General features: G+C 51.3%; 8 protein-coding genes across 8 annotated transcripts; 7 read left to right on the forward strand and 1 right to left on the reverse strand.

Moving 5' to 3' along the window:
• Positions 1 to 284: 284 nt before the first annotated feature.
• On the forward strand, positions 285 to 3,210 carry PMZ80_003122 (uncharacterized protein; the record flags this gene model as incomplete). Its single annotated transcript, XM_064871551.1, has 3 exons — positions 285 to 345; positions 398 to 975; positions 1,027 to 3,210. The coding sequence occupies 3 exons, from the start codon at positions 285 to 287 to the stop codon at positions 3,208 to 3,210; spliced, it is 2,823 nt and encodes a 940-aa protein (XP_064731931.1).
• A 999-nt stretch (positions 3,211 to 4,209) lies between these two features.
• PMZ80_003123 (uncharacterized protein) lies at positions 4,210 to 5,969 on the forward strand (the record flags this gene model as incomplete). The annotated part of the gene is made up of 2 exons (XM_064871552.1): positions 4,210 to 4,218; positions 4,446 to 5,969. 2 exons carry the CDS (start codon positions 4,210 to 4,212, stop codon positions 5,967 to 5,969), a joined length of 1,533 nt encoding a protein of 510 aa, XP_064731932.1.
• Positions 5,970 to 7,366: 1,397 nt separating this feature from the next.
• On the forward strand, positions 7,367 to 8,008 carry PMZ80_003124 (uncharacterized protein; the record flags this gene model as incomplete). The annotated part of the gene is made up of 1 exon (XM_064871553.1): positions 7,367 to 8,008. The coding sequence occupies one exon, from the start codon at positions 7,367 to 7,369 to the stop codon at positions 8,006 to 8,008; it is 642 nt and encodes a 213-aa protein (XP_064731933.1).
• Positions 8,009 to 8,065: 57 nt separating this feature from the next.
• PMZ80_003125 (uncharacterized protein) lies at positions 8,066 to 9,199 on the forward strand (the record flags this gene model as incomplete). The annotated part of the gene is made up of 1 exon (XM_064871554.1): positions 8,066 to 9,199. The coding sequence occupies one exon, from the start codon at positions 8,066 to 8,068 to the stop codon at positions 9,197 to 9,199; it is 1,134 nt and encodes a 377-aa protein (XP_064731934.1).
• Positions 9,200 to 10,463: 1,264 nt separating this feature from the next.
• On the forward strand, positions 10,464 to 13,425 carry PMZ80_003126 (uncharacterized protein; the record flags this gene model as incomplete). The annotated part of the gene is made up of 3 exons (XM_064871555.1): positions 10,464 to 10,539; positions 10,589 to 11,211; positions 11,314 to 13,425. The coding sequence occupies 3 exons, from the start codon at positions 10,464 to 10,466 to the stop codon at positions 13,423 to 13,425; spliced, it is 2,811 nt and encodes a 936-aa protein (XP_064731935.1).
• A 1,169-nt stretch (positions 13,426 to 14,594) lies between these two features.
• PMZ80_003127 (uncharacterized protein) lies at positions 14,595 to 16,028 on the forward strand (the record flags this gene model as incomplete). The annotated part of the gene is made up of 1 exon (XM_064871556.1): positions 14,595 to 16,028. One exon carries the CDS (start codon positions 14,595 to 14,597, stop codon positions 16,026 to 16,028), a length of 1,434 nt encoding a protein of 477 aa, XP_064731936.1.
• Positions 16,029 to 19,209: 3,181 nt separating this feature from the next.
• Positions 19,210 to 20,649, forward strand: PMZ80_003128 (uncharacterized protein; the record flags this gene model as incomplete). The annotated part of the gene is made up of 2 exons (XM_064871557.1): positions 19,210 to 19,441; positions 19,508 to 20,649. 2 exons carry the CDS (start codon positions 19,210 to 19,212, stop codon positions 20,647 to 20,649), a joined length of 1,374 nt encoding a protein of 457 aa, XP_064731937.1.
• A 2,462-nt stretch (positions 20,650 to 23,111) lies between these two features.
• PMZ80_003129 (uncharacterized protein) lies at positions 23,112 to 24,929 on the reverse strand (the record flags this gene model as incomplete). The annotated part of the gene is made up of 3 exons (XM_064871558.1): positions 23,112 to 23,272; positions 23,325 to 24,783; positions 24,834 to 24,929. 3 exons carry the CDS (start codon positions 24,927 to 24,929, stop codon positions 23,112 to 23,114), a joined length of 1,716 nt encoding a protein of 571 aa, XP_064731938.1.
• Between the last annotated feature and the right edge of the window lie 91 nt (positions 24,930 to 25,020).

The raw sequence follows: 25,020 nt of genomic DNA on the forward strand, positions 1-25,020 counted from the left end.
GCGAGCAGCAAGGCTGACATCATATGCTACTAGTAATCATGTACTAGTGGTAATGAGGTTCCGTAGGAGTATTTCTGGCAATTCTTGGAATTTTCGATCTATGCAAAGAGGTTTCTTATTCAGCCACCTTCGTCCACCACATTTTCGTGGTTCGAATATTTGGATGCCTTTGCCTCAGCTCCACTGACGCCCCATACTTCAAGGGTCGCAACCTGAGTACACTTTCGAATACACAACTCCACAAATTCTCGCAGGTATCTTTGACGCTCTTCAAAGGGACGACAATGTCTGGCAATTTCGAATTTCGTGCAGATGATGATGCCGTCTTGGACGTCTCGGAGGATGGTAAGTGGTCTTTTCCTCTTGGTCATCCTCAGGCCTGCTGACATTGGTATAGGCGGAACTCGCGCTGAAGAGGCTGCATTCATCGTGCCCTCACAACTCCCAGGCCAACAATCACCTATAGTTGCAACATCGGCACCCTTAGACGGCGGCGCCCAGCGCAGCGTAGTACAAAGAACATTGCAACCAGAGGGCAATGGGCTCGCACGACTTCCAGCACGACCAGGTCGACCAGTTGCGCGGCGCCCTAGCCGGCCTGGTGAACCTCACCGCACGGTGCTTCCGACGTCTCAGTACCTTTCAAACGAAACAAGGATGAGTTCAAATCGACCGCAGGTATCGCACCCTTGGATGCTCGCTCCACCAGTTCAAACAGACAATGCCTACAGAACGGCGTTACTGGCAACACATCCAGCGATTCCATCATATGGTCAATTGCTCGGCTCTGAACCGTCTTTCAACCGACGCTCAGTCAATGAACAACGAGGGTATATCCCAATAACCAGGGAAACTCATTACGGCATAAACTCGACTTCGCCCTTCACGAATCCGGTGCCACTTTTCGCCAACGATGGTCGAAGTTCGACACAGCCAGTACAGCCTTCACATATCAGAAGGCCGCACGTCTTACATGTGGGTCGTAAAGGTAACTCGGCACCATAGAGTGGTGGCTTGAGCTACCAGGCCCAGCCCATTCCAAGTCATGACTCGGCATCTCGATTGCCATCGCGACCTTCTGCGACTACTCTCAGCCAATCAGTTCCTTCTACGATCAGAACGGCCAGGGCTGGTCTCGCCTCGAGAAGTGAAAATAGTTCTCAAAACTGGTTGAATCAATTCGGCAGAAACAACTCCAGCTTCGTCGTGCCTGACCTGACGGGCCATCCCTTCCTCGACCCTCATGCCACCCCAGAAGAAAATTACAAGAACATGGAGAACGACGTTCAGGAAAAGAGGAAGAGGGTCATTAAATGGGAAGACCATGAGTACAGCCCACAGAACTGGCATGAAGGACTGCCCTGGCCTTGGTGTGTGCATCCTGATGTCCGCCCAAAACCGCAATCATACTGTCCGGGTCCAGGTAAACCTGCCGACACCATTAAAGGAAGGTGTTGTTCGTGCGTAAAGCAAGGGCGAACATGCCACGACGGTGAGACAATTGAAGGCAAATGCACCACTTGCCAAGGTGGGGAGGCGATCGAGAAGTACTTGAAGGCCGATAACGATGAGACAGAATTGAATGGGAATGTCGATAAATCTGAGGACGACCAGGAACAGTTCGAACATTCCGATAGGTCTGAGCAGGATGAAACCTCTGAGAGTGGAAGGCCAGCCAATGATGAGAAGCCGAAAGGTCAAATCCGGACATGCTACTGGCCACAGCGAGAGTTCTTCCTGAACGACCACGACTCTGTGAAGCTTTTTCACAAAGAGGCACGATATAATTATCGTAACACCACTGAGGGGAAGGCACAACAGTCCCAAGGACAAGTCAGAGTAAGACCGAAGGCACGATCGGGCGCCAAGACTGCGGCAAGAGGCAGGAAGATCGCGTCGAAGAAGGCAGCAGAGAAGCCGGTACCGAAACGACCTGCTACCACTCGAAGACAAGCGCCAAGATCATCCAGAGCACCGACTCGAGGTACTGCTACTGGGCCAAACCAAGCAGTGGGTTATTGTCCTGCCCCACAGTCGGTTGCGACCAATATCTTTGATCCAGTTGCACACGGCCTCGTCTCTATGCCAGTGCAGAACACTACATCACAATACCTTGGTGATGGCTTCACAAAATCTGTGCTTGATCCTGCGCTGTCCGCCGAGAATCAAGACCTCGATCCGACTGCTGGACCTGGCCTAGTCAAAGATCAACACACTGCAGTGGCGTCAGACCTTGGTGAGCCAAATTTGACCAGATTTGGCATCCGGCGAGCGCCAGAATACGGTAGGAACGACGTTGTTATGGCATCGAACAGAAGTCGAACTGAGGCCAGTCCTCCTCTCTTTGATCAACTTCGAACACATCGACCATCAACTTCAGCGCCCTTCGACGCGCTCTCAGGCAGTAGAGGGACAAAGGGAGTCCCTAGCGACAACGCTGATGGTAGCAATCTCCCAACAAAGCGAGTTCATGGTAGCACAACCTTTGCTTCGACCGACCTGATGAACGCACCTCCGATACACATTCGCCGGCCTACCACCAGCCTGAACGCCGAAGCATCTAGGAACGATGACGGAGTGACCGCTGCGTATCGTCAGCTGCTGAGACAGCTGGAAGCACACAAGCAAGCCGGGGATCACAACATGGCGGCGATAGCACAGGCAGCTATCAATATCGCAGGCGATGATCTCGCTCTTGCCCCGCAGCTGTATCGTACGCGACCTTCTCATGTGATGGATATGCGAAATAGACTGTTGGCCGAAGCATCTGGTGAGACCGTCCAAAGCATGAGAGATCAGCTTGGCAACATCCAAAGAACTCATACCAGCACGGGTGGTAACCTCTCCGAAGAAGATACTCGCCGTGCACTCCTGCTTCAGGCGGCTCTCAACCTCACACAAGGGCATGAGATCGGCGCACCTGCACTTTTTCTGGCGGACAATAGTGCCTTGTATGTTGAGATGGCACGATTATCGAGCTTAGAGAACTCCTTGGCTCCATACAGGCCGCTGGATCAGTTCGGAACCCAGATACTGCTGGGGCGAGCATTGAGCATTACCGACTCGAGGTCTAGAGCCCTGGTTCGGAGGCTGCTGAGGTCTCATGGCCTAGACATCGATGGTGAGGGCTTAGAAGAAGCTATCATGAGCCTCCCGCCATACGTGGTGCGAATACTCGAGCACATAATTGCCAAGGTACCGGAGACGTAAGAACGCCGAGTTGAAGATGGGGAGTCGGGAAAGGCTTACTAGCATGAGAGATACCGCGAGGAAGTGGACGCAAAGGAGGGAAGCAAAAACATCGCCCGGTGAAGGTTCCTGGGAGACTAAGCTGCCACATAAGGGCACGCATTGCTTGGATGTGTTTGCACTCGTTTTGAAAGGAATTGACCTTCGATTTGGTATTACAAGCAGGAAGGTCGTTGTGACAGGTAGCATGCCCTTGAAAGATCGTTCACTCCCGTGCAATTGCGTTGATTCATATTCTGTATATGCTCATGCTAGAACCCTGTGGTGACCCCGAAGTGTCGACCCCCAGTTGTACAAGTAGACGATCGTCATAGCCCTGCATAGACGTTGCGAATGAGTACCGCGCTACTTGGACATAGTCGTCTTAACAACTGTCAAGGATGAAATGTTTGCGTGTGCTCCCCAACGTTCAGAAGTTGCTGTTTGAACAAACCTTGAGCTCACGCTGATAGAAAATTCAGCTTCATCGCGGCGCTTTGGCTGCATTTACTGGTCTCTCCATTCCTGTACAGCTTTCCCACCGCTGAGCACCTCTTGAGGCGATAAGCAGCTCCAATTGGATCGCTACCTCAGGGGTAGGCAATCAAGTATAAATAGACACATCCATTATACAATACTCCCCTGAGCATCTCCTGTCGTCGGAGACGCCCCTGTGCTGGCCTCCATCACCGAACTCGGCTTGGCATACGGCAAACAGAGTCGAATTTCCTGGTGATATAGGTCCCGTAAAATTGAGGCGAGGAATTCTGGCAATCGTTGCCTGGGATGTCGAGCAGACTAGACGCTTCTCTGTTGTGTTGACCGCGACTGCCGCATAGGGTAAGGTGTCACATCTGCTGAAGGTGAAATTTGTGATTTTGCATCGACTAACTTCCTGGTAGCAAAACATCTCCAGCTCTGCGACTTCTTCAACCATAACACAACCGTCTTGACATCTTTCAATCGAGCACAGTTGTGTACATGAGAGCTGTGCGACCGCTCTTTGTTATCGACAGCTACTTGTAGCTCTTTGTGCGATCGATCGAGCCTTGCTTGCAAGAACAAAGAGTTAAGTGTACCAACCACATCTGCGACATCGACTAGCCAACCGAAGGTCTTCTTGGACGTTGAGCTCCAGCAACGTAAGTACCTCAAGTATGCAACTTCACTCGCCACCACATGCTGACATGGTGATAGAGAAAGTTGCAGAAATGCAGGCTTCTCCCAAACTTCATGGTGCTCCCGACACGACAATGTCTCCATTATTTGATGAACGAAGAGGACTCGCTGATTTACAACAAGTGGTCGATAGACCGGCGGTCGATCACCTCGCAACAGATGGCATACACCCACTGCCAATGGACTCTATCCCTGGTCGATCGCGTAGTCGACTCGATCACCTGCAACCTCACTTCGACCGCCAAACTCAAGCAAAGGAGATTGAGCCTGGAGTAGAAGATCACATAACTGGCGATATCGCTGGTCTTGAACACCAATACACTACTTCGAACCAAAGTCTCGGTGAAGACCAAGCCGAACATTTCGAGACACATGCGTTCGACCTGGATTCGTTGTTTAACACTGACGACGAAGAGAAGGAAGACGACGTTGGCCAAGCGTCACTTTCTGAACCAGACGACCTTCATGCGGCATTAAATGGTGATGACTTTAGCATGTTCCCCACAGAGGAGGAGATGGCTTTGCTCCAGCAATATCCGCTCGACGCCACCGAAAAGGAAGCATCAAGTACGGAACCTGTTGAAGAAGCTGGAAGCCAGAATGCAGATAAGCAGGGAGCCTCGCGGACGCGCGCTCAGAGGACGCCAGCAACCAGAAATGAGCCAGCGGATCTTGCTGTTCGACCCAGCAATGCTCAACCAGGTGCCGAAAAGGGTCAAGACTTGCCAGCTCTGGCAGTTCTTTCGGGTGACCAGCAATCTCTCGAGCTCGCCTCTGAAGAACCAGATCTCAGCGCCAGAGCTGGCAAGCGAAGCCGAGAAGACGACGCAGATCATGCTGAACGACCAACAAAGCGGATCTGTGGCGGCGACACAACTTCGATTTCTTCAAGCACGACCAGTTATGCAGGTACTATGATACCAATGCACCGGCTGCGTGAACATCTTTTGCAACGCGCTCAGGAGGAGAAAGTTCTTGGGAACTTCGGCTTGGCAGCGAAGTTCGAGGCAGTAAACAACCTCGCGGACGGAGACTGGGATCGAGCCGTTGCTCTGACAAAAACCCCTGGTAACATCGTCAAACATGAAAGCATCAGATTACTTGCTGAGTGGTCGGGCCGGACGGCCGAGGACATGGTCATGGACCTCGTGCGGATCCAGAACAATCATACCAATACGGGAAGCGTATCGGAGGACGACAAAAATCAGGCAGTCTTACTGCAGGCCGCTGTGAATGTTTCACATGGTGACAGGTTGCTGGCTCCTGCGCTTCTCTTCGCTGGCGACTCGGAACTGTTCAACGAGATAGTGCGGCTGTGCAGTCCTGAGATCAGTCAAGGCCCGTGGGCTCCTCATAAGCAGCTATCGCAAGCTCATTGTCTCGCCGCAGTGCAGAAATTAGTGTCGATGGGCATACCAAGACTCGACCACCGAATTCGAAATCTGTTGAAAGCTCTGAAGGTCGATACAGATAGTGTGCTGACAGAGGACTCGGTGGCAGATGTCAGTGGTTCTGGTGCTCGACTTTTCGAGTACTATATCAACGTGGCATCCCGCAAGTGAGAAGGAGGTGGGGGTGTTGCGAGTAAGAAGAGTGAAGGTTTCTGGTGTTTGTCTGGACGGAGACCAAACGTGCGGTGATTCAGCTCTGCACATCGAAAGCGCCTTACGAAACGTTCGGAAGATTTTGCGACGGTTAAACATTGTTTGGCGTCGCCATCACACTGTGCCACTTCTTGAGTCATAGATGATGTTTAGTTGAGAGTGAAGATGGCAGGTGAAGAAGTAGTTGGAACAATGGCATGATCAATGCATATAAGCATTATGTGTAGGATATCGTCGTGCTGAGATTGTATGAACAATGCAAGATACCAATGCTTCTACAGGCATCACATCATGTGCCCAAAACTCCGCATGCACACACCAACGACCGTCTGATATGCAAAATCATCCCCAGGTCTTTTGCTGCAGTCGCGGGGATTTCTGCCGGACAACATGCCGTAGAGTGGCGCTGGACGTCATACAATGGTATCGGCCCTGTTCTTGGTCCATTCTCTTCGATAGCTCGCTAAAGTCCTGGTTATTGTATGTAGCCGTTGGACGAAAAGTGCTCCTTATCCGTCGTGAGCCTCGCGGACGATAGCTTGTAAAAGCTAGGAATGATGATCCCGCTTATCCTTCGCCAGTGCGATGCTTGTGCTTGCTTTCAGAGTCTCTATGTCGATGTTTGCAAAATGACAGCTCAATCTTGTGGCTTGTAGTTTCTCATCAACGTGTGTAGACGTTTGCATCATTTCTTCCTCATGTTCATCCAGAATGTCGCCCCTGACCGTTCCGATACCAAGGCGGTCACCGACTTGTACCAGGCCGCTGGTATATGAGTAACCATCCAGCAATACTCATGTATACCATATGGTGCTCTCTAGCTTGTCGCTCGGTTGCCGGAAACCCCTTTATACAGGCCTTCACCATAATGACTTGGCTCGGCATTTAGCAAACAGAATCAGATCTCTAGGTGATATAGCGGTGTTGATTGTTGCCTGACAAGTCTGCTAGCCTGAACGCGTCCTTGTGGTGGCGACCGCGACTAACGGATCAAGCAAGGCGCCGACTTTGCTGAAGGTGGAAATTGCATCTCAGAGGTCGACCAATCTCATTGACGCAGAACATCTTCTTAGCTCTGCATCTTCTCGACTCCCACAAAAAGGTTGTTTCTGCTCCACGTATCTGAACAAAACATTCCCGAAATAGCTGTGCGACCATTGTTCGGGCTGATCATTTGACAACTCTTTGTGTCGTGCTACCATACCTGCTGGACTCAACAAAGAATTGATAGCTTCCTCGCACCCTCTACTTCGCGTATAGTTAGGTAGATTGTGTTGCGAACTCCACACGGGTAAGCAGTCCCTGGCCGTGGCTGTATCGTTAATACTGATCGGGTAAAGGAACCAACTGCAGACATGGGCGAAACCAGTCCTCGGGCGCACGGTCGCAACACGACGGCAAGTCCATTTGCATACCCCCACCGCTCTCAAGGAGAAGAACAAGAAGGGTTCGCAAGCCAGCAGAGCCAGAAGAATGAGCCCACCATAGTATATTCGATGTTTCCAGAGACAAATCCTCAGGCCCATGAATCTGATTCTCGCCTATCACAAGATCCCATCTTTACGATTCCATATCAACAGGAGGTATTGAGCCTGGATGTATACGAACCTCATCGATCTCTTATCGCACAGGATATCGGCTACTTCGAGCCGATTGCAGCCCACGCTAAGGTGATGAATGCCACAACAGAGCACCACCAGCGTAACATTGCCGTGCGCGACTCCTTGTTCGACATTGAGGGAGATGAGACAGATGGTCATTTGACAAATCCCTCACTAAGTGAGTGCGATGAGATGCTGAGAGAACTCAACTCGCCGAGCGTTCTGAACTTGATAAAAACAATCGCCGCCATGGAGAAGCCCCCAAGCAAGGATCATGTCAGTCAGCATGGTGCATGCGCCTTGGAGCAGTCATCAAAGATCAAGCCTGTCTTCAGCGACCAGCAAGCCAAACTTTTGGAAACTGGCATCTTGCGAACTGGCGGCCAGCCATCTTAGGCAGATGGTCAAGGTCACCAGCGACAACAGAACTTGGTTCTTAGCCAGCAGCAGCCTATGCACGCAGTTCCACGCCCAGAACATGATCAACAGGGAGTTGTGAGACAACATCAAGCTCATCAAATTCCTCAAGAGGGAAGCCAGCCTGCAGAGCAAGATGGGAATGTTGCGGAGGACTCGTCGATAGGATTTGCTCAAGCATTTCAGCCCGGCAAGTCCTACTCAATGTACGACGTGCCTCGGCCCGATCATATCCCTGCGTTGGCTGTTACTTCCAAAGGTGCAAAGCGTCGAAGAGAAGAGCAGACCGACGGAGCCGAACCAATGTCGAAGGCAGCCTGTCACGCCAGTGGTTCAACGTACAGTATGACTCGGAAGATGCAACGTGGTCTGTCTGCAGCCAGCTCAATCCCGTCTCGCCGACCGCTGCTGACAGTCGAGACACATTCCGCCAACAGCCAAGGTCAAGGCACAGGAATATCCTCCGCTGACCAGCAAGTCAGTAATTCAGCAGCGCTTCAATTGCCGCGCATTGAACCCCTCACTTTCGACTCCGAGCAAATCTCGGATATGTCAGAGCAAGAAGTTGAGCATCACTATCAGGAGATGCTGAGACGCATACAGATTGGGCGACAATCCAAAGGACGCAGCACCGTCGATGCCGAGCATATGCAAGCTGCTGTCAACGTAGCTGGTAACGATCACCGAGCTGCGTTAACCCTTTGCAACCAGGATCCAGAGAACGTGCACCGAGAACGAGTTCGACTTCTTGCTGCTCGTGCACCAATAACGTACCTACAGGCTCTCGATCAATTGTCTGTTCGCACGACCAACTTGCACCACAGATCGCTCGCTATCAAGATACAGGCTGCTCTCAATTATAGTGAGGACTATTCTAACGAGTTCGTGGTGGCATGTGTCTGGCCTGCTCAGCGTACCTTAGAGGAATTCTACAGATTGAAGACCTTGGTTGATGTCAATGATGATCTTCCTGGCGTCCACCGAGCAATGACCGCAGATGAGCGCAAGCACATTGCGGACCAAGCTCTCGGTGCTTCAAAGTATCAACAGCAGATCTTGTCAAGAATGTTGTCTGGTACGAGCTGGCGTGGTCGAAGCTTCGAAAAGCACCAGAGCGAGATTGCCGACAGCATCTATCGACAGATAGAGTATATTCTTTGGTGGTACTGAATGATCTGGGCTTCCAACTACAACTACCACCAGCGCGAGGATCTCCCAAGCATTGTTTCAGCTTATCTGAAAGGAAGACGCTGGGCGAAAGTCGGCAATTAGGCAAGGAAGAAAGAAGAACGGATTGCGTGACCACGATACGTGCCGGAGCAGGATTGCATGGAAGGCTGGCACATCATACGAGGCCACAGGATTGTAACAAATATCGAAGACGAAGATGTTGGGTGTGGATTCATCGATAGCTTGCGTGCTAGGAGGCGACATCTCCTCCGCCGGGAGCAGATATGGAGGAGGGTTGATGAAAGACAGATAATCGGGTCTAGAGCCAAGCCATAGTCTGTCGTGTCACGGACCCCATAGTATGATACAGCTCGTTGCCAATGCTCAATATCTGGCGGTCTTCATGCGGGAATATATCGATGTTCGAGCGCGCATTAGGTAGAGCTCCCATCGGAGTTCAAAATCATTGCTTCGCATTGGTTCCGTAATACGATGATCATGTACATGAGTTGTTTCCAATTTGCTCAAATACCAGTTTGCACCCGAGAAGCCGCGATTTTGCTTGTCTCAGCAAGCAGCTCCTGCTCATATTCTTGCCATGCTTGATTCAGAGACTGTGCTCATCATTCCTGCCATCTCAATACAGCTCGGGGAGATCATCCCGAACAACGAGCGGTCGTTGTATATATGTAGGGCGTACATGCCATCAGATGGGCTTTGGCAATGCGTGTGCCTCCTTCCCAGCTGGCCGCCCCATGATCTGGTCTTGGCATCCGTGCAAACAGGTTTGATGCCATTCGGGTGACAGTCCTTGGAGTTGACTATTTCGACGCTAAGGCAGACTTTGTGGGCATGTGACCAGTGCCGCGTCGAGGATGCTGGCATGGCAACTTGTCTAGCAGACAAAGTGAAGAATCGGCACGCGTCTCTGTTGATTGGTTCGCCATTCACTGCTCGAGTAAGTCATCGCACCTGCCACCGGACAAGTCGTTGGGCAATTCTGCTGCCTGCAAAATAATTGGCTCTGGAAGGTGAATGTTGTATGGTGCTAGTACTTTTCCAGCCTTCCTCAGGAGCAAAACAATTTTCCCCACTTTTTGGCTTTCTGCGACCATAACGAGTCCCATACCAAGGGTTGTCTTCGAACTCGACTCCGAAAAATTCTTTTATCCTCGACTCTTATCACACTGCCAACTCTGGTAATTCACCAGTATCTGATACACCTTTGCGCATGTTCGAGTTGAGGTTTGGATCTGCCAAAGCAATGGCTCGACCAAATCAGAACCTAGACAGCTCCGCAGATCTGTCTGATAACTTCTCTTTCGTCGATTATCTTCATGGTAAGTATCTGACGACCCATGGAACACTTCAATGTCTGACTGATAGCAGATTCATATCTTGTCGCAGACGAAGCTTTTGCTTCCGCACAGAGTGAGACTCCTTACGAGAGCGACATTCCATCGACGGCCGACGCTGCGCAAGATCAAATGATCCATCGTTCAACCATAGAAGAGGAGGCATACTCTGGTGCCGCTACCAGCCATACAATGCTTCGAGGACCAGAAAGAGATCAGGGGCAGATAACCTCGATGGCCGATCAGCCAAGAAGTCGTCCTTCTAACCTTCAGTCACATGAGGTTGAAGGTGGATACCATGAACCCCGCGCTGGCGTCGTCTTTCGGTCCGCAGCCTCTGGCACCCTGTTCGACCATGAACACGCGTCAAGCATCAATGCTGACGCCTCTTTCTGCCACAGTGATGACCTGCTCAATGATGACTGGTCCGGTAGTGAAGAGGAAGAGATGACAGACTATGTCACTGGACCATTGCCAGAAGAACAAAAGAATCACCGAGTAGCGACTAGCCTGGCTCAACCTACCTTCAGTACTGCAGGCGCCGATAGCATCACAAACACGCGCAATTTCGGTCTCGACGCGCTTGTTACCGACGGCCCTAGTGGCAGATATGAGGCTGCTGGTGGCAGAGAACATACACAAAGCCTCTCAGGATGGGTCAAGCCGGCGGCTATGCTAGCAGGAAGGCAAGCGATGGCCCACGGTTCCAATAAGAGCACGACGGCACCGTCGCATGGCAATGGAAATCGACAGCCTTAGGATGGTTATCGAGATATCCAGTCACAAGCAGCAAAGGTCCGCTCACCCTCGTACGTGCATGAGCAGCAGACAGCTCGAGCTTCGCAAAGCGCTCCTGCAGTGCCTCCAGCATATGTCCAAGCCCAGGAACAGATTCGAGCCTCAGCAACGTCTCAGCCGTTGCTCACTCCACCAGCTGGGCTCGATGAGGCCCAACTCCGATGGCTCAATGGCGCTACCCATCTGCCACTGCGTGAGCGAGGACCCACAGGAAGACACTTGGCTGAATGCATCGAAGCAGGCAAACTCCCGGCTGACAAAGTTCCCAAGGACTTCTCCGACCATCCCTTCATCATGCTGGGCTTGTCCTGGCAGGAAAATGCTGCACGATTTGACAAGTATATCCACGATGTGATGAAACAAGATGGCACCACAAAGATGACAGACCATCGATATCACATCTCACGATATAGTCCGAATCATCCCTTCCCCTTGAACATTGAGCTCAAGGACAGAACCGACCCGAGTGCATTCATGCCGAGTACAGAAACTCCCGGCGAACCTCGGGTGAGCGAGTGCTTGACGTGCGCCTGTAGCGTCTACAACCGCGGGTGCCTTGATCCCACTGGAGAGGGCAAATGCTTGACTTGTCAGGGCAGCAAGGAGATCACGCGGGTTCTGCGTCTGCTTAGAAAGCTGAGTCCAGATCAGAAGAAGAGTGGCAAGAAGCGCAACTGTTATTGGCCACAACCTGAGCATCTCATCAACACGCTGGCTACTGCCAAGCTGTTTCACCGTGGAAAGCTCACCAAGGATGGGAGGTGGCCTGGTGCTCGCTATATCGACGAGAACACCAATGAGAAGAGATCTGAGCGGGAGCAGGGGCAAACTGCTGATGGCGTCGTTGTTGGGACGTCTTTCGTGCTCAATCCCGTGACAACTCCTGATCAACCGAGTTTGCGCGCAGCGAAAACACAAGCCAAATCAACAGGTTTCAATCACATCCGACCAGCAATTGCTGCAGCTTTCGGCGTGACACAGCCGTCAAGCAACCTTGGTACATATGTTGACCCTGTTCAGCTCGGCCAGATCTCAGCGGCCGTTGGGAGCGGATCAGAAATGCTACAGACACGCAATTTTAGCGCACAGCAGACAAATACTGTCCGAAGCTTGCCAAACAGTCAGTACGTTCATACTGTGCCTTCGAACAGCGACAAGACCCTTTCTGGAGCGACGAAGCGCAAGCGCCTGGAGGAAGGAGACACATACACGTCTGTCGCGAAACGTGCTCGTGGTCAAAGCAACGATGCAACCCCAGCTATGGTCCAAAGCGGTCTGACAACACAAGTCCGTGACGTGAACATGAGTGCAGCTGTAACACAGCCGTCAACGACTTCTCGACGCCCTGACGGTGATCGTGCGAATGACCGTCGCAACCATCAGCGACCAGAGACCGCGAATCAAGCACATCAAAGCTCAGCTAGAGTACCTAATGACCTGCTCGATGGCCTAGTTGTGCGTTCCAGGAACACACAGGATACTTTCAGATGGTATAAGGATATGTTGAAGCTGATGCAAGACACCGCAGTCACAGGCAACTCTCCTCTAGCCGCAACCATTCACGCCATCGTGATCGTCGCTGAGGGTAAACACGACATAGCCTGGCAATTATACCAGCGACGCGATGCAGCTGTGGCTGGTCTCAAGGAGCACCTGCTTAGAGAGCGCAGCACAACTTCGTATGAAAGTCTGACCCTAAGGCTAGCGCAGATTGGCACCTCTAGCTTGTCTCGCACCCTGTCCCAAGACGAAAGAGCAGAAGCCCTGAATATCCAGGCAGCCCTGAACAACGGCGAAGGTGACCCCGCCATGACCGTGGCAAGCTATCATGTTGTGAAGTATGGCTTCCATTGCCCCAAAATCCAAATCGAGAAGGAGCGCCTGTGGGCAATGGCGATCGATGGGTGCGTTCCTGGTGTGCACGTTTTGCTGTCCGATGATCAGAAAGGCGATATCCTCGAAGGTAATGTGAATGTCCCGCTTCGACACAAGGCTTTGGTATTCGATCTTTTCAAACAGTACGGCATCAGCAATCCTGGGGAAGCTTTTGCAGAGATACCAGATCAATGGTGACAAATCGAACATATATCGCAGTGTGGCTAGCTGGATATGTTGGGTAGCGGATAGAACTCCGCTATATGACTGGCGTTTGATACCTGCGCTGGCCTTGCCAACCCCACAAACGCTGCACTTTTGAAACATACTCGCTGCGAACAGCGGAGTAGACCTCAAGATATGCACTCATGCTACAACAAACACAACGACCATGGGAGGCATTCACGATTATCGTCATGACGATAGCAAAATCTTTCTATTCCGAATGAAAACACATCATCAGATGCTACTGAGGTACGGTGTTACAACGACGAAAGAGATGTAAGAGTGGTACACAGGTGACATGGCTAGTATGTGAGAACAGGTGTGGACAAAGGTGCGGTACGACGACGACAGCCGATGGGCAGGATCCCTAGTGGCAGGTCAGCAGAAGGTGAAAGCACGGTGAGGAGGACGTCAACGAAGCATTATGATACAAAAAGACAATGCCAAATGTCCATGACGAAGTTTTGTGTGTTGTATCGTCCACGAAAAGTGCTTACATGCTACGCAAGCAGAGAAATATATCAGTGTGATATGTGACTATTTGACTGCTGACTGAGATTGACAGGACTTCCTTCTTCATCCTCCACAAGGCTCCAAAAGCCTCGAGGACGCATCAATATTCGAAGTGATCACGGTGAGAAGACCAGCGCGCCAAGGAACGGTGGTACCAGAACCATCGACACTCTTAGAGCGAAGCTGTAACAGACGAAAGACCGAAGTGCAAGTCAGATCGGTACTTCTACGACCCTCCCCAAGCTTCGACAGCCTCGAATACCCTGCCCCATATCACGTGCGCTAGCAACAGCCAAGGTCGCATTTATTGCGACACGAACACCAGCTCTACCAAATTGCCGGTCCAACAAAGCAATCGACGTGGTGATCAAGGCGGTCATCGCAGGTCACGAGGCAGGAAACGAACGATTCGGAGAGTATATCAGGGCGATTTTGTGCCATATCAAAGGTACATCTTCAGAGGACTAACCAGAAGCGCTGAGATACTGACTAGAATCATCAGGGAGACACCTAAGCTTTGTCTCGTTTCATACCTACCTTGATCGACAGCTCAAGGTCAGCCAATTGCCATATCTCACCACCAATTGAGTTAGGTCAATCACCTCAGCGCCCTTCCCAGCTTTGTCGCAATGATCCCTCCGATTTCAAGACGAGTCTCCAAGACAGTCACACCGTCCCCCAAGCCACAAGTCCCCTCGATTCAAAAGAAGCAGAACAAGAAGCCCACCGCAACTGCCTCACAAGCTCAACAGAAACGTGCCACGACTGCGCCAGCAAATCAGAAGTCGAATGCACAAACTCAGGCGCGATATTTGACACCTGCCTCTCAATCCATATCGTCCGACGGCAGCACTCCCATGGCTCCAGGCAGCAGCGTCTGGCCCGCAACAATGAATATGGACAAGAGCTTGAAACCATCAGGTCGACAGCCAAAGCCAACAGCTGCGACCACGAAGGCGCAGACCAATACTCCGCAGGCGCAGACGCAGACCCAAACACCAGCGAGCGCCCGCGTCGGCACACGATCCACCACAACCGTCACCGAAAACCCCAACGCAAACCAACCACCCATCCAAGTCCCAGTCACACCCTACACGCTCCTCCTCCGGCGCAAGGAACAGCTATACCACAACGGCAAGCTGCCCGAGTTCATGCGGATCCAGGCCGCGATCAACGTGGGCATGATATTGCATTGGACGGCAGATGAGGTTGTTCGGACGGTGGAGAAGTCGGAGCAGTATGCGATTTGGATTGCGGATGGATTGAAGCCGTATGCGTGGAGGTTGACGGCGCGGATGATGGAGGTTGTGGGTGAGACGGAGGTTTTGGACTTTGTACGGAGGGTGAGGGAGGATGGTGGAGATGCGTTTGAGACGTTGAGGAGGTTGAGAGCGGTGTTTGGGGCGAAGATGGATGTTGGAGGTGGTGGGACTGAGAACGATGAGATACGGTACTTTGCGCCTTTGCTGTTGACCAAGATTCAGGCTACGCTGAATATTGCGTTTCGATCTGTGTGGGAGGGTGACGATACCGATGGCGATGATGATACGCGCATGTCGAACACGAACAATGTTAAGAGTTTCGACATGGCGGTCTTCAAGCAGAAAGCGACACATCTGCTTCGGGTGCCGAGCCAGGCTTGTGGAGAGGAGATACTGTGCCTTCTGCGACTGAGTAAGTTGGGCCGAAAGAGATTTGGAGATCTAGACAGCAAGGGTCGAGCAATTGCTGCTTTGCCAGGTATCGAGAGACGTCTTATACAGCGAGAGAAGATGAAAGTGCTTGATCGTGTCAAGAGTGAATTGCAGGGTGGAAGGGAGATGATCAAGACGGTGGTGGAACTGCTTGGTCACGGCACACTGGCGACAATCGGTATCAACCTCGGCTGGGTTGAAGGGGGTCTGAGCAAGAGAGCAATGACAGAATTAGATGATGAGGGGTTTTTGATATTGAGTTCGATGTATAGGGGCCGGACTGGGGGAGGCATATTAGTGCCTGATTATGTCGTTGATGGTGAGGAGGAAGAAGAGATCGAGACTGCGGATGAGGGTGCTAGATGGTGAGGAGGTCGAGTTGGCGGTTTTGATGGTGTGGGTGATGCGATGGATGTTGATGGGAAGGAGAGGTCAGAGCCCTTGATCCTGAAATTCAAGGTCAAGCCTCCTGCCTAGGGGGGTTGTAGTGGTTTCGAGGGAACACTTTTCGGGCAGTGGTGATGAGAGGATTCCATATCCGGTAGAGTAACGCTTCAATGACAAAGCAGGGTCATCCAGTGTGCTCCTGTAAGCAATCGCAATACCTCGTGGATCCTGAGCCTTAGTGGCCGACGATATTACTTATTTTCGCAGATACGAAGGTGATGGCACAACCGATCATTTCATGCTTGCGGGCCATGACTAAAAGTTTCGATTTGACAACTAGCCATCGTTTGATGTGGCTGAAGAACGTCCTAGCGCATGCATGATGGACCAAGAGACGAGTACATCTCGAGGGACGTTCATGTCTGAAGGAGGTGCAGGTCGTGCTCGGAACGAAGGTGACTGCAATCAATATTTTTTGGTCGATTGGAGAAGGAGTGAGCACGCTATCAATGTTGACGTCGTCGTATGACTGCCAACAACTTCCACAGGCTCAGATATGAGGTTCTTCAGGCAGGCACACGCTCGACGAGAAAGATGAAACACCAGTCTTGACGCTTCGCATTATAGACAAGGGAGCCAGCAATCATGATCAAGGTCTGACGAAGCTTATCACGCCCGTATCGAAAGTCATCATGCAAGATCACCACGAACGCAGTAGATTGATGGGAGAATTATAAAGCAGACAAGTATGTCCGTGCGTAGTAATCAGAGTACTTGAGAAGCGACGGACATGCTAAACAAGCACCACAGCGTACTTGGCTGTAAAACGGCGCCGTAGGTGCTCAGCATACATGGTCCTCCTGGATCGTCCTAGCCCTAGCAGCCGATGCTTCACATTCAACCCCTACATTCAATTTCTCTTGTGTCTTCGCGTGCAATGCTCAGTCGAACAGTCGAGCTTTCTGCCAGTCGTGTTACAATTAGGACCCCAGATTGGCTACTTCATCAGCTGCTCTTGCCCAGCTTCGTTCGAGACGTACAGAATATCTAAGCTCGCCACATCTCGTTAGATCTTTGTTTACACAAGCCATCCTGTACAGCGCAGGCAAGGTCAATCACGGACTATACAGCACCATCTGCGCTTCCGATGATGACAGGTAAAATTTCGCACTCGTTTCGGAGTCCTGGCTACACCATCACCATCGACGCATGTGGTTGGGATTGTTCCTACAAGCAATTGACATCTGCATAGCTATACCATTTCACGAAAGCGACATATACTTTAATACCCAAGAGCGAAACAGCGCATCTGCAACATCTTTCGCTCCTCAGAGGCAAGACAATGATGGCAAGATGTGCTTAAACATTGATATGAATGCATTGCCCTGTGCATTTGCATGCTCAAAGGTATTCGAAGGACCTGAGATGTCCTTGTTTCCATACGCTTCATCTGTCTGTGCCACATATACTGTCACGAGTGCAATCAAGGCAGCAGTACAAGTCACACCGCTCCATCGAAATGAGCAAGCCTCCCGACGGGAGTTGAACTGATCGCTATCAGCCATATGCGGTTTTCCAAAAAAAGGCAAAACTGATACTACACTGATTGGGCTTGACCTACGGTCAGACCACACATCAGTCTTTAATGCTTCACTCATTCTAACTGCTTGCCCTACACATTACAGTGCCTAAGGTCAAGTTATAACATTTTAATATCCCCCAAGATCCCTCAATTAAGTCCCCTAGTCCCACAGTGTCCACGCAAGCTTGCAATCTTGGGTGGCCGGCCTTGAACTGGACCTCACGACCGCTAAAGGTTGAGAGAAAACTCCCTTGCTAGCAGACGACGTCTTGCCTATAACACGGTGACGGCGCAGCCAGGCGCTAAACTTGTGCCACCATAAGGTCTTCTTCCTGGGCCAGTCGAAGGTGAACCAATTCTGGGGCAAATTATGGCGATTGGATATATTACCTGCCAGGTTGAGCTCTTTGTTCATTGTCACTTCCACAGTGCAGCCGCAAGTTTCATAGCAAACGGACGATTTCTGCATGTTACCTGTTCGGACGTTGTGATCCCAGGATTGAACCAGCGACCTTTGATGTGGCTTCGACTAGGATCCGTCACGATATCACCAAAAATAAGTTCTTTACTTCAATTTTAACAGGTCTTGCCCTGCACACTACCGTGCTCAAGGTCAAGTTACAACACTTCAACACGATCCCCCAGATCCCACACAGTGTCCACGCAAGCTTGCAATCTTGGGTGGCCGGCCTCGAATTGGATCTCACGACCGCCAAGGATTAGAGAAGACTTACTTGCTAGCAGGCGACGTCTCGCCAATTTGCATTACACGGTGACGGAGCAGCCAGGACTCTAATCTTATACCACCATAACGTCTTCTTCCTTGGCCAGTCGAAGGTGAACCAATTCTGGGGTATATTCTGGCGATTGAACATATCTACATTGGGGACGCTCGTTTGTCGTGACGTTCAGTGAGTGATCGTTGGTGTTTTACACTCTTTCATGCAGTCATTGTGAGAACCCTTTGTGCACCACTTCTTACACTATTTGATGTTAAGGGTTGCTGCAAACTCAAGTATATCTGCCCGCAAGAACTGCGTTCACTCTATTACTGATCCGACGTCATCTAGGCTTGAGGGCATTGATTTGAGGTTCCCAAGTCACTCGGACTTGCACTGCATAAGTGACTGCTTACTGTATCTTCATCGGCCTCGGCGGGTGTTCTGGCAGCGCGCCTTAGACAGGTGGCATGCAGGCGAAGAGATGGGCTGATCGCTTATTCACTGTGCCACAGTGGAAGTGTCAAAGGTGCAAGAATTACTGAACCAGCATGTTGTATCCTTTCACCACGACGACTAACGATCTTTCACTTGATAGCGTTTGCGACATGCAAGTCACCTGGTCTTGCAACTACCACCTTCTCATCCCAATCCTCAAACTCAGTACTCGAAGGCTCTTGTGTGCTTCCTGTACACGACGCAGTTTATTCTCTCAATCAGTTTTTCTCATCCCGTGTGAGACCTCTTTTCGACAGGTATGAGATCGCCCGACATGGTAAATGACATGCTCGCGCTAACACTTATTGTAGCATTCCTTTTCGGAGCTCGGTGCAAAGTGCATCGCAGCTCGCATCGCCTGTCCATGGCCGACACGGCTTACCGAGTCATGTTTGACGACCCCATGCCCGAACCCTCCAAGCGCAAGAATTCTGCTAGTAACCAGCCAGACGCCCCCGTTAATCTTCATTCACGACCCCACCGCAAACAGCAGAGGTCCCGCGTCAAGACCTTGAAGGAGGAGAAGCAGCACGATGAGGAGGTTGAAGAAAATGTTGTACCGGCAGATACGGAGCAAGGTAATTCGGTATTCTTAGGTAAGACTGATACGTTGAGATTCTCACGTTGGCTTCTTCTTTGACCTATACTGACGACAGTCCCAGATTCCAGCGACTGCGAAGAGTTTCAGGATGGCGGCTATGAAAGTTCAGGATCCCAATACTCAATCGCTACGAACATGGGGTGGTATGAAGCCCAGGTCGAAAACAAAGTGAGAGATTTGCAGAAGAAGGTGTCAACAGAGGAGATTGTCCACGAGCTCGCACGTCAAATGCTGGCCAGCAATGTATCTGCTACGAAGCGGCGTACGCGGGAGACGATTGCGGCCATGAAAGCAGAGCACGCGGAAGACATCAAGCAACTGAAGGCCGAACATAACGTCGAAATGACCACAATTGCCAAGAAGAGTGTAGAGCAGGGAGCTGCGCGAGAACAGCAGTTGATTACATTGATCAAGCTTACCGGCTCTCTCAAAGAAGCCATCAGCTCCGGCACGGGCCGAGAGCCGGCTGGCGATGATACAAACGAGCTCAGCAAGATTGTCAACAAGATGGTGCGGGCTGCAGAACTTAGCCAAGGCAAGAAGAGAAAGCACAAAATGATCTTGACAGACGACGAGGCCGATACCCCCAACGCAACAAAGCCTCTGAGCACGTCGAAGCTTTTGAAACCGGATATTCATGACACATCCGCGCACATCGACAAAAGCACCACATACAATGCTGTCGAGGGTCAGGTCACGCGTGCTCCACAAACCTCAGCGACTGGTTATGCCAACGTCGCTGGTGGGTCAAGACCACCACGGCCGCAGGCTGATGCTCGTGAAGTCAAACCCCAAAACTATCTCCAAGCTTCTAGTCAGGCCAAGGCAAACGCAGCCGTGAAGCCCACAGCCGGGAAAAAGCGCAAAGCTTTACCAGCCGAACCAGCCAAGCTCAACGTCGTTCCATCGAGCAAGCCGGTCGCCGCCAAACCTCCTCCAACGTCATCGCTCCCCCTCGTCAAGCAGGCCACCCAGCTCAAAGCACGTCACAAACCTAAGGCAACACTTCTTCCTCGAGTAAGAGCCACTACTGGTAAGACCAACCTCAACAAACAGAGAGCCGTCACAGCTCCTGGGGAGAGCTATAGTGACGAGAAAAACCGAACAACCGGCGCTGCTCCACCGAGGTTCCCCAAGGCTGGCGAGCGACCGATCGTTCAGTATGACGGCTTCAAGAACTTGTTCAACAGTCTTGGTGCTTAAATGAATGGTACGCGCAACAAGCTGCCGTGCTGAAGCCTGAGAGTCTAGTGACAGTATCGTTCGTGCAGCCGGCCAATATGATCGCTTCATGCGTACAAATTCACGATCACCTGATAAATTTGAGACGACACCCGCGTTTACACGCTCTTCGAGAACAAGTTTGTCTTGACCTGCTTCTGAAGCACAAAACTCTCACAATACGATGACATGCGGAACGAAATGGGCACCATAAATCTGCTGATGATAGCAAAGTGGTTGACATACCAACAACAAGTACATACTGCATAGCCTGCTGTGACAGACAAAGGCGCAACCACTTTTGGCTTCGTCTACGCATTGCGACATGTATACGATGGCAAAGCAGGTAGGTACAAATGAATGAACATTATTATGATAATCTAGGACTCTATCCATCAGGATGAACAGCACATCCACTCACTGAATTACTGCTTCTTCATGCCCGTGGCAATGCTCTTGAAATTCCTCCACTTGTAGAACTCCTACCTCTGTGCAGCACGACGACATAAATATGCCTTCGACTCCTTCTGAGGGTGCTCAATTCCCATCCCTGCATGTCGTGAGGTGTAGCCTATGTTCTCGGGCCAGCTTCACAAACCGCCGCCGTTGATTCTTCTCTCGCCTTGTGACCAGTATTTGTCGGAGAGTAGAACGTGGATGAAGATCGGCCGGCCTGCCCGAAATGAAGCGCTCGAGCTCGACCTCAGCATGAATATGGATATGATAGTATTGCATTCAGCTATCGTGGTTCCTTCCAACCTGTCCTCTTGGTTGCCCTCGTGATGCGATCTATAGTAAAAAGTGATAGTCAGCTTACGGCGAATGGCGATCTAGACGAGATTCGAATGACAGCGTAGTTCACGTGGCAACGGGTCTCGAACTGTCGCTTGTAACCATTTCTGGCGCGTTCAAGGAGTCCTGGTGCTGGACAGCGCTGGCGTTTGCTACAAGTGAAAGCTAGCAAGATGTCTTGACTTGTCTGAAACAGCATGATGCGATCCATGGGTAGGAGCCATACTGGAGAGTGTTAGTCGGGGGATGATGAATCGTGTCGGCTGTTTTGATGCTGCGACAGTATGGTGAAGCCTCGACGTGTTACGTCAGAAGGCGCGGTGGCTCGGGATGGGATCACGAAGCATGCTTGGTCAGTCGATGGAGTGTGTGGATGATCGTTGACAGGATAAGGAGAGCTCTTGGACACGTATGCAGGTGTGCCTCGGCGATAATGTCATGCTTCGTATGCTTGCGCTCGTTGTGCACCTGGTAGGCGAAGCAATGATCAGGGTGAACCTTTTAGCTTGCTGATTTGTCTGGAGGAGCATATGACCTAATGGCCTAAAGCTCATAGGTATGGCACCTGAGTTGGGGTCCTGAGTGCATAGACCATAGTAGTAGTCGTACTCGGCTTTGAGTGGAAGCGACGGCTACCGTTGACTCGATGGAAGCAGCGGCTACCTTGACTGGATGTTTCTCTGAGCTTGTTGCCTGAGCAGCATGTATTGAACAGCTAGCAGCCCACAGAGGATAGCAGTTTGTGTACTAGCATGGTCGATCGATCAGTCAGTCGGCCAGTACCACCGTTTGCCGGGTTGTTCTCAGGTATGCAAAGCCACTCGGATGGCGCATAGTGGTTCCCTCCAGGCATGTCAGCCGTGGCTGGAACGGCTGGGCTTTCCAGAGGCACAAGCACCCGTAGGCAGGAAGCAAAGGTCGTTCGAGGCGCGTGAGACTCATAGCTGCCTGGTCTGGATCCCGGCGACGCTGCTTTCGAGCTGTATAGCGTGTAGCTGATGTGGATCCATCCACGCCTTTTGACATGAAAGAGCGTCAGTGGTTATTATCGTCTACATGTTGCTCATCGTATGTTGTTTCCAATGGTCTGGTACTAAGCTGCTGTGGAGGTCCGCAAGCACTGGGACCGCCAGCATATGGAGAGGAATGGTGCTGTTGGTATAGATGACCAGGAGATACAAAGCGAAGGAAGATACGTTCGATTCGGTGAGATGTGAATCATGCCGAGAAGCAATCTGGTCGACCAATCAGATTCGTCCCTCTCCGTCGGTGTACTGCTTGGCCGATGTCCCTATGCTTCTGAGGCTATCGAAGCATGTTTTCAAAGACCTCACCCTTCTAACTATTACTCCTCGACGGTAAGCTGTTCGCTGAACCCGCCTGGAACAGCAGAGGAAGCATTGGACCGCTGAGAACAAATAACATACCTATTCAAGTCATACGAAGCCCCGAGGACCCGGAGAAAGCTGCCAAGACCCAAAGCACGATCATGTTTTGCTTGCTACAGCACAAGAGAACACCGAGGGGCAACACAATGAGAATTCAATGCGACTGGCATCGGGTATCACACTATCGTCATCTGTATATGCCAAGATAAGGCAATCAACTTCATCGCTTGCTAGTATATCACTACCAACCACCTGTCTTCTCATCTATGCAATCCAGAACCAGATCCTCTCCAGTGTGTTCCTTGGCACACGGGCTGGCCACTCGATGGCATCCAAGGCGGCCTTTCCGGAGAAGAGATCGGCTTCTGAGGATGGAACCCATCGGGACTTGAGGAAGATCTTGCCAATGAGGTAGAGACCAAAGACTGCAAGAATTGTCAGCAGAGCACAACAAGAAGATGGCACCTCTCGACTTACAGATTGGCACGCCGATATAATCGGTGATGAAGCCCTGGTAGTTGAAGCCGCCTGCAAAGACGTCGAAACCATTGAAGAAGATAACGAGCGAGAAGAAGATCAGCGCTATGTAACCAAGAACTGGCGCCCTGTCGTTCAACCTGACTCGGAATGGCAGATCGGATCTAGGGATGCCCTGTGCCGCCATCGCATGGTGGAATCGGATGTAGGAGAGGCAGATGGCGAACCAGGTGAAGAGGGTGGAGATGGTTGTAAGATTCTGAAACCAGGTGAAGACCTTTGCGGACCCCGATGAACAGCTCAGGTAAGTAAGAAAAGCGATGGCCCAGGTCACGAGAACACAGAAGTATGGGACACCAGCCTTGGTGCACCTCAGGAAGAATCGTGGTGCTTGCTTGTTCTGGGCAAGTGCAAAAAGGTATCGAGAGCCGGTGTATAGGAAGGCATTGCCGGAAGAGGTAGCGGAGGTTAGGATGACGGCGTTGATGATAGCCGGAAGAGCATCGATGTTGGCTCGTCGGATAGCAATGACCCAAGGAGATGCTGCCGCACCGGGCTCGTCGTTCTCGATGGCGTTCAGCAAATTGGTGTCATTGTATGGCACCAGAACACCAATTGCCAAAGTCCCCAGCACATAAAAGAACAATATGCGCCAAAATACTCTTCTGACGGCCTTCGGGATGTTGCGCCGTGGGTCCTCCGCCTCACCAGCAGCAACAGCGACATTTTCGACACCGCCATAGGAGAACGCGGCGTTGACCATGACAGCCCAGAAACCCAAGAAGCGACCTGTGGCGCCACTTGCGATATATGTGTTCATCGCGCCTGGATTGTTCCAGTACTGGAAGCCAAGACGATGTTGACTGGGAACACCACCAACATCGATGATCAAAGCAAGAATCAACAAGCCGATGATTGTGATAATCTTGACGGAGGCGAAGATGAATTCAGCTTCACCATAGATCGAGACGGCGAAGATGTTCAGGAAGAGAATGAGAGCCAATACTATGCTGATCCAGGCGGCAGGGTTTATATCCCTAGCACCTTCCCAATAGTTGATGACTGTGGCAGCAGCCGAGATCTCTGCGCACAGAGTGATGGCGTTTGAGTACCATGTGTTCCAGCCAGTTGCGAAACCAAAGGCTGGCTCGACGTACCGGGTTGCGAAATGAGGGATGGAGCCTGGAAGTGGTAGCCACGTCGCCATCTCACCAAGAGACATCATCATGGCGAAGACTGCAAGGCCGACAAAGGTGTAACCGAGTAGAATCGAAAGCGGGCCACCTGTGTGGAAAGCACGACCGATACCCAAGAAGAGACCCGTGCCGATTGTGCCACCAAGTGCGATAAATTGTATGTGTCTTGACTTCAGGCCACGCGAAACGTAACCGTAGTCCTCTGCGGTCTGGACATCGCCATAGATGTCGGTGGCTTCATTGATCTTCGCACCTCGTCTGGACTGCGCAGACTGTTAGCGAAGATGCCGGGCGCATGCGCTCGACTTCATACCTCGAACTTGTTGTCTACGGACCCATGGCGATATCCATGAGCATCTGGCGACTCAGAGCCAGAGTCTCGAAAGACGTTGAGGTTATCCTTCTCCATAGTGTATGGATACCTAGGTAAGAATATAGGTAGGAATTACAAGGTAGGTCGACAAGAAAAAAGCTTGTCAAGACCTTGGTGTGGCCTGCAA

Source organism: Knufia obscura (genome assembly GCF_036327395.1).
Source record: "Knufia obscura strain CCFEE 5817 isolate CBS 148926 chromosome Unknown scaffold_3, whole genome shotgun sequence".
Classification (NCBI taxonomy): domain Eukaryota; kingdom Fungi; phylum Ascomycota; class Eurotiomycetes; order Chaetothyriales; family Trichomeriaceae; genus Knufia; species Knufia obscura.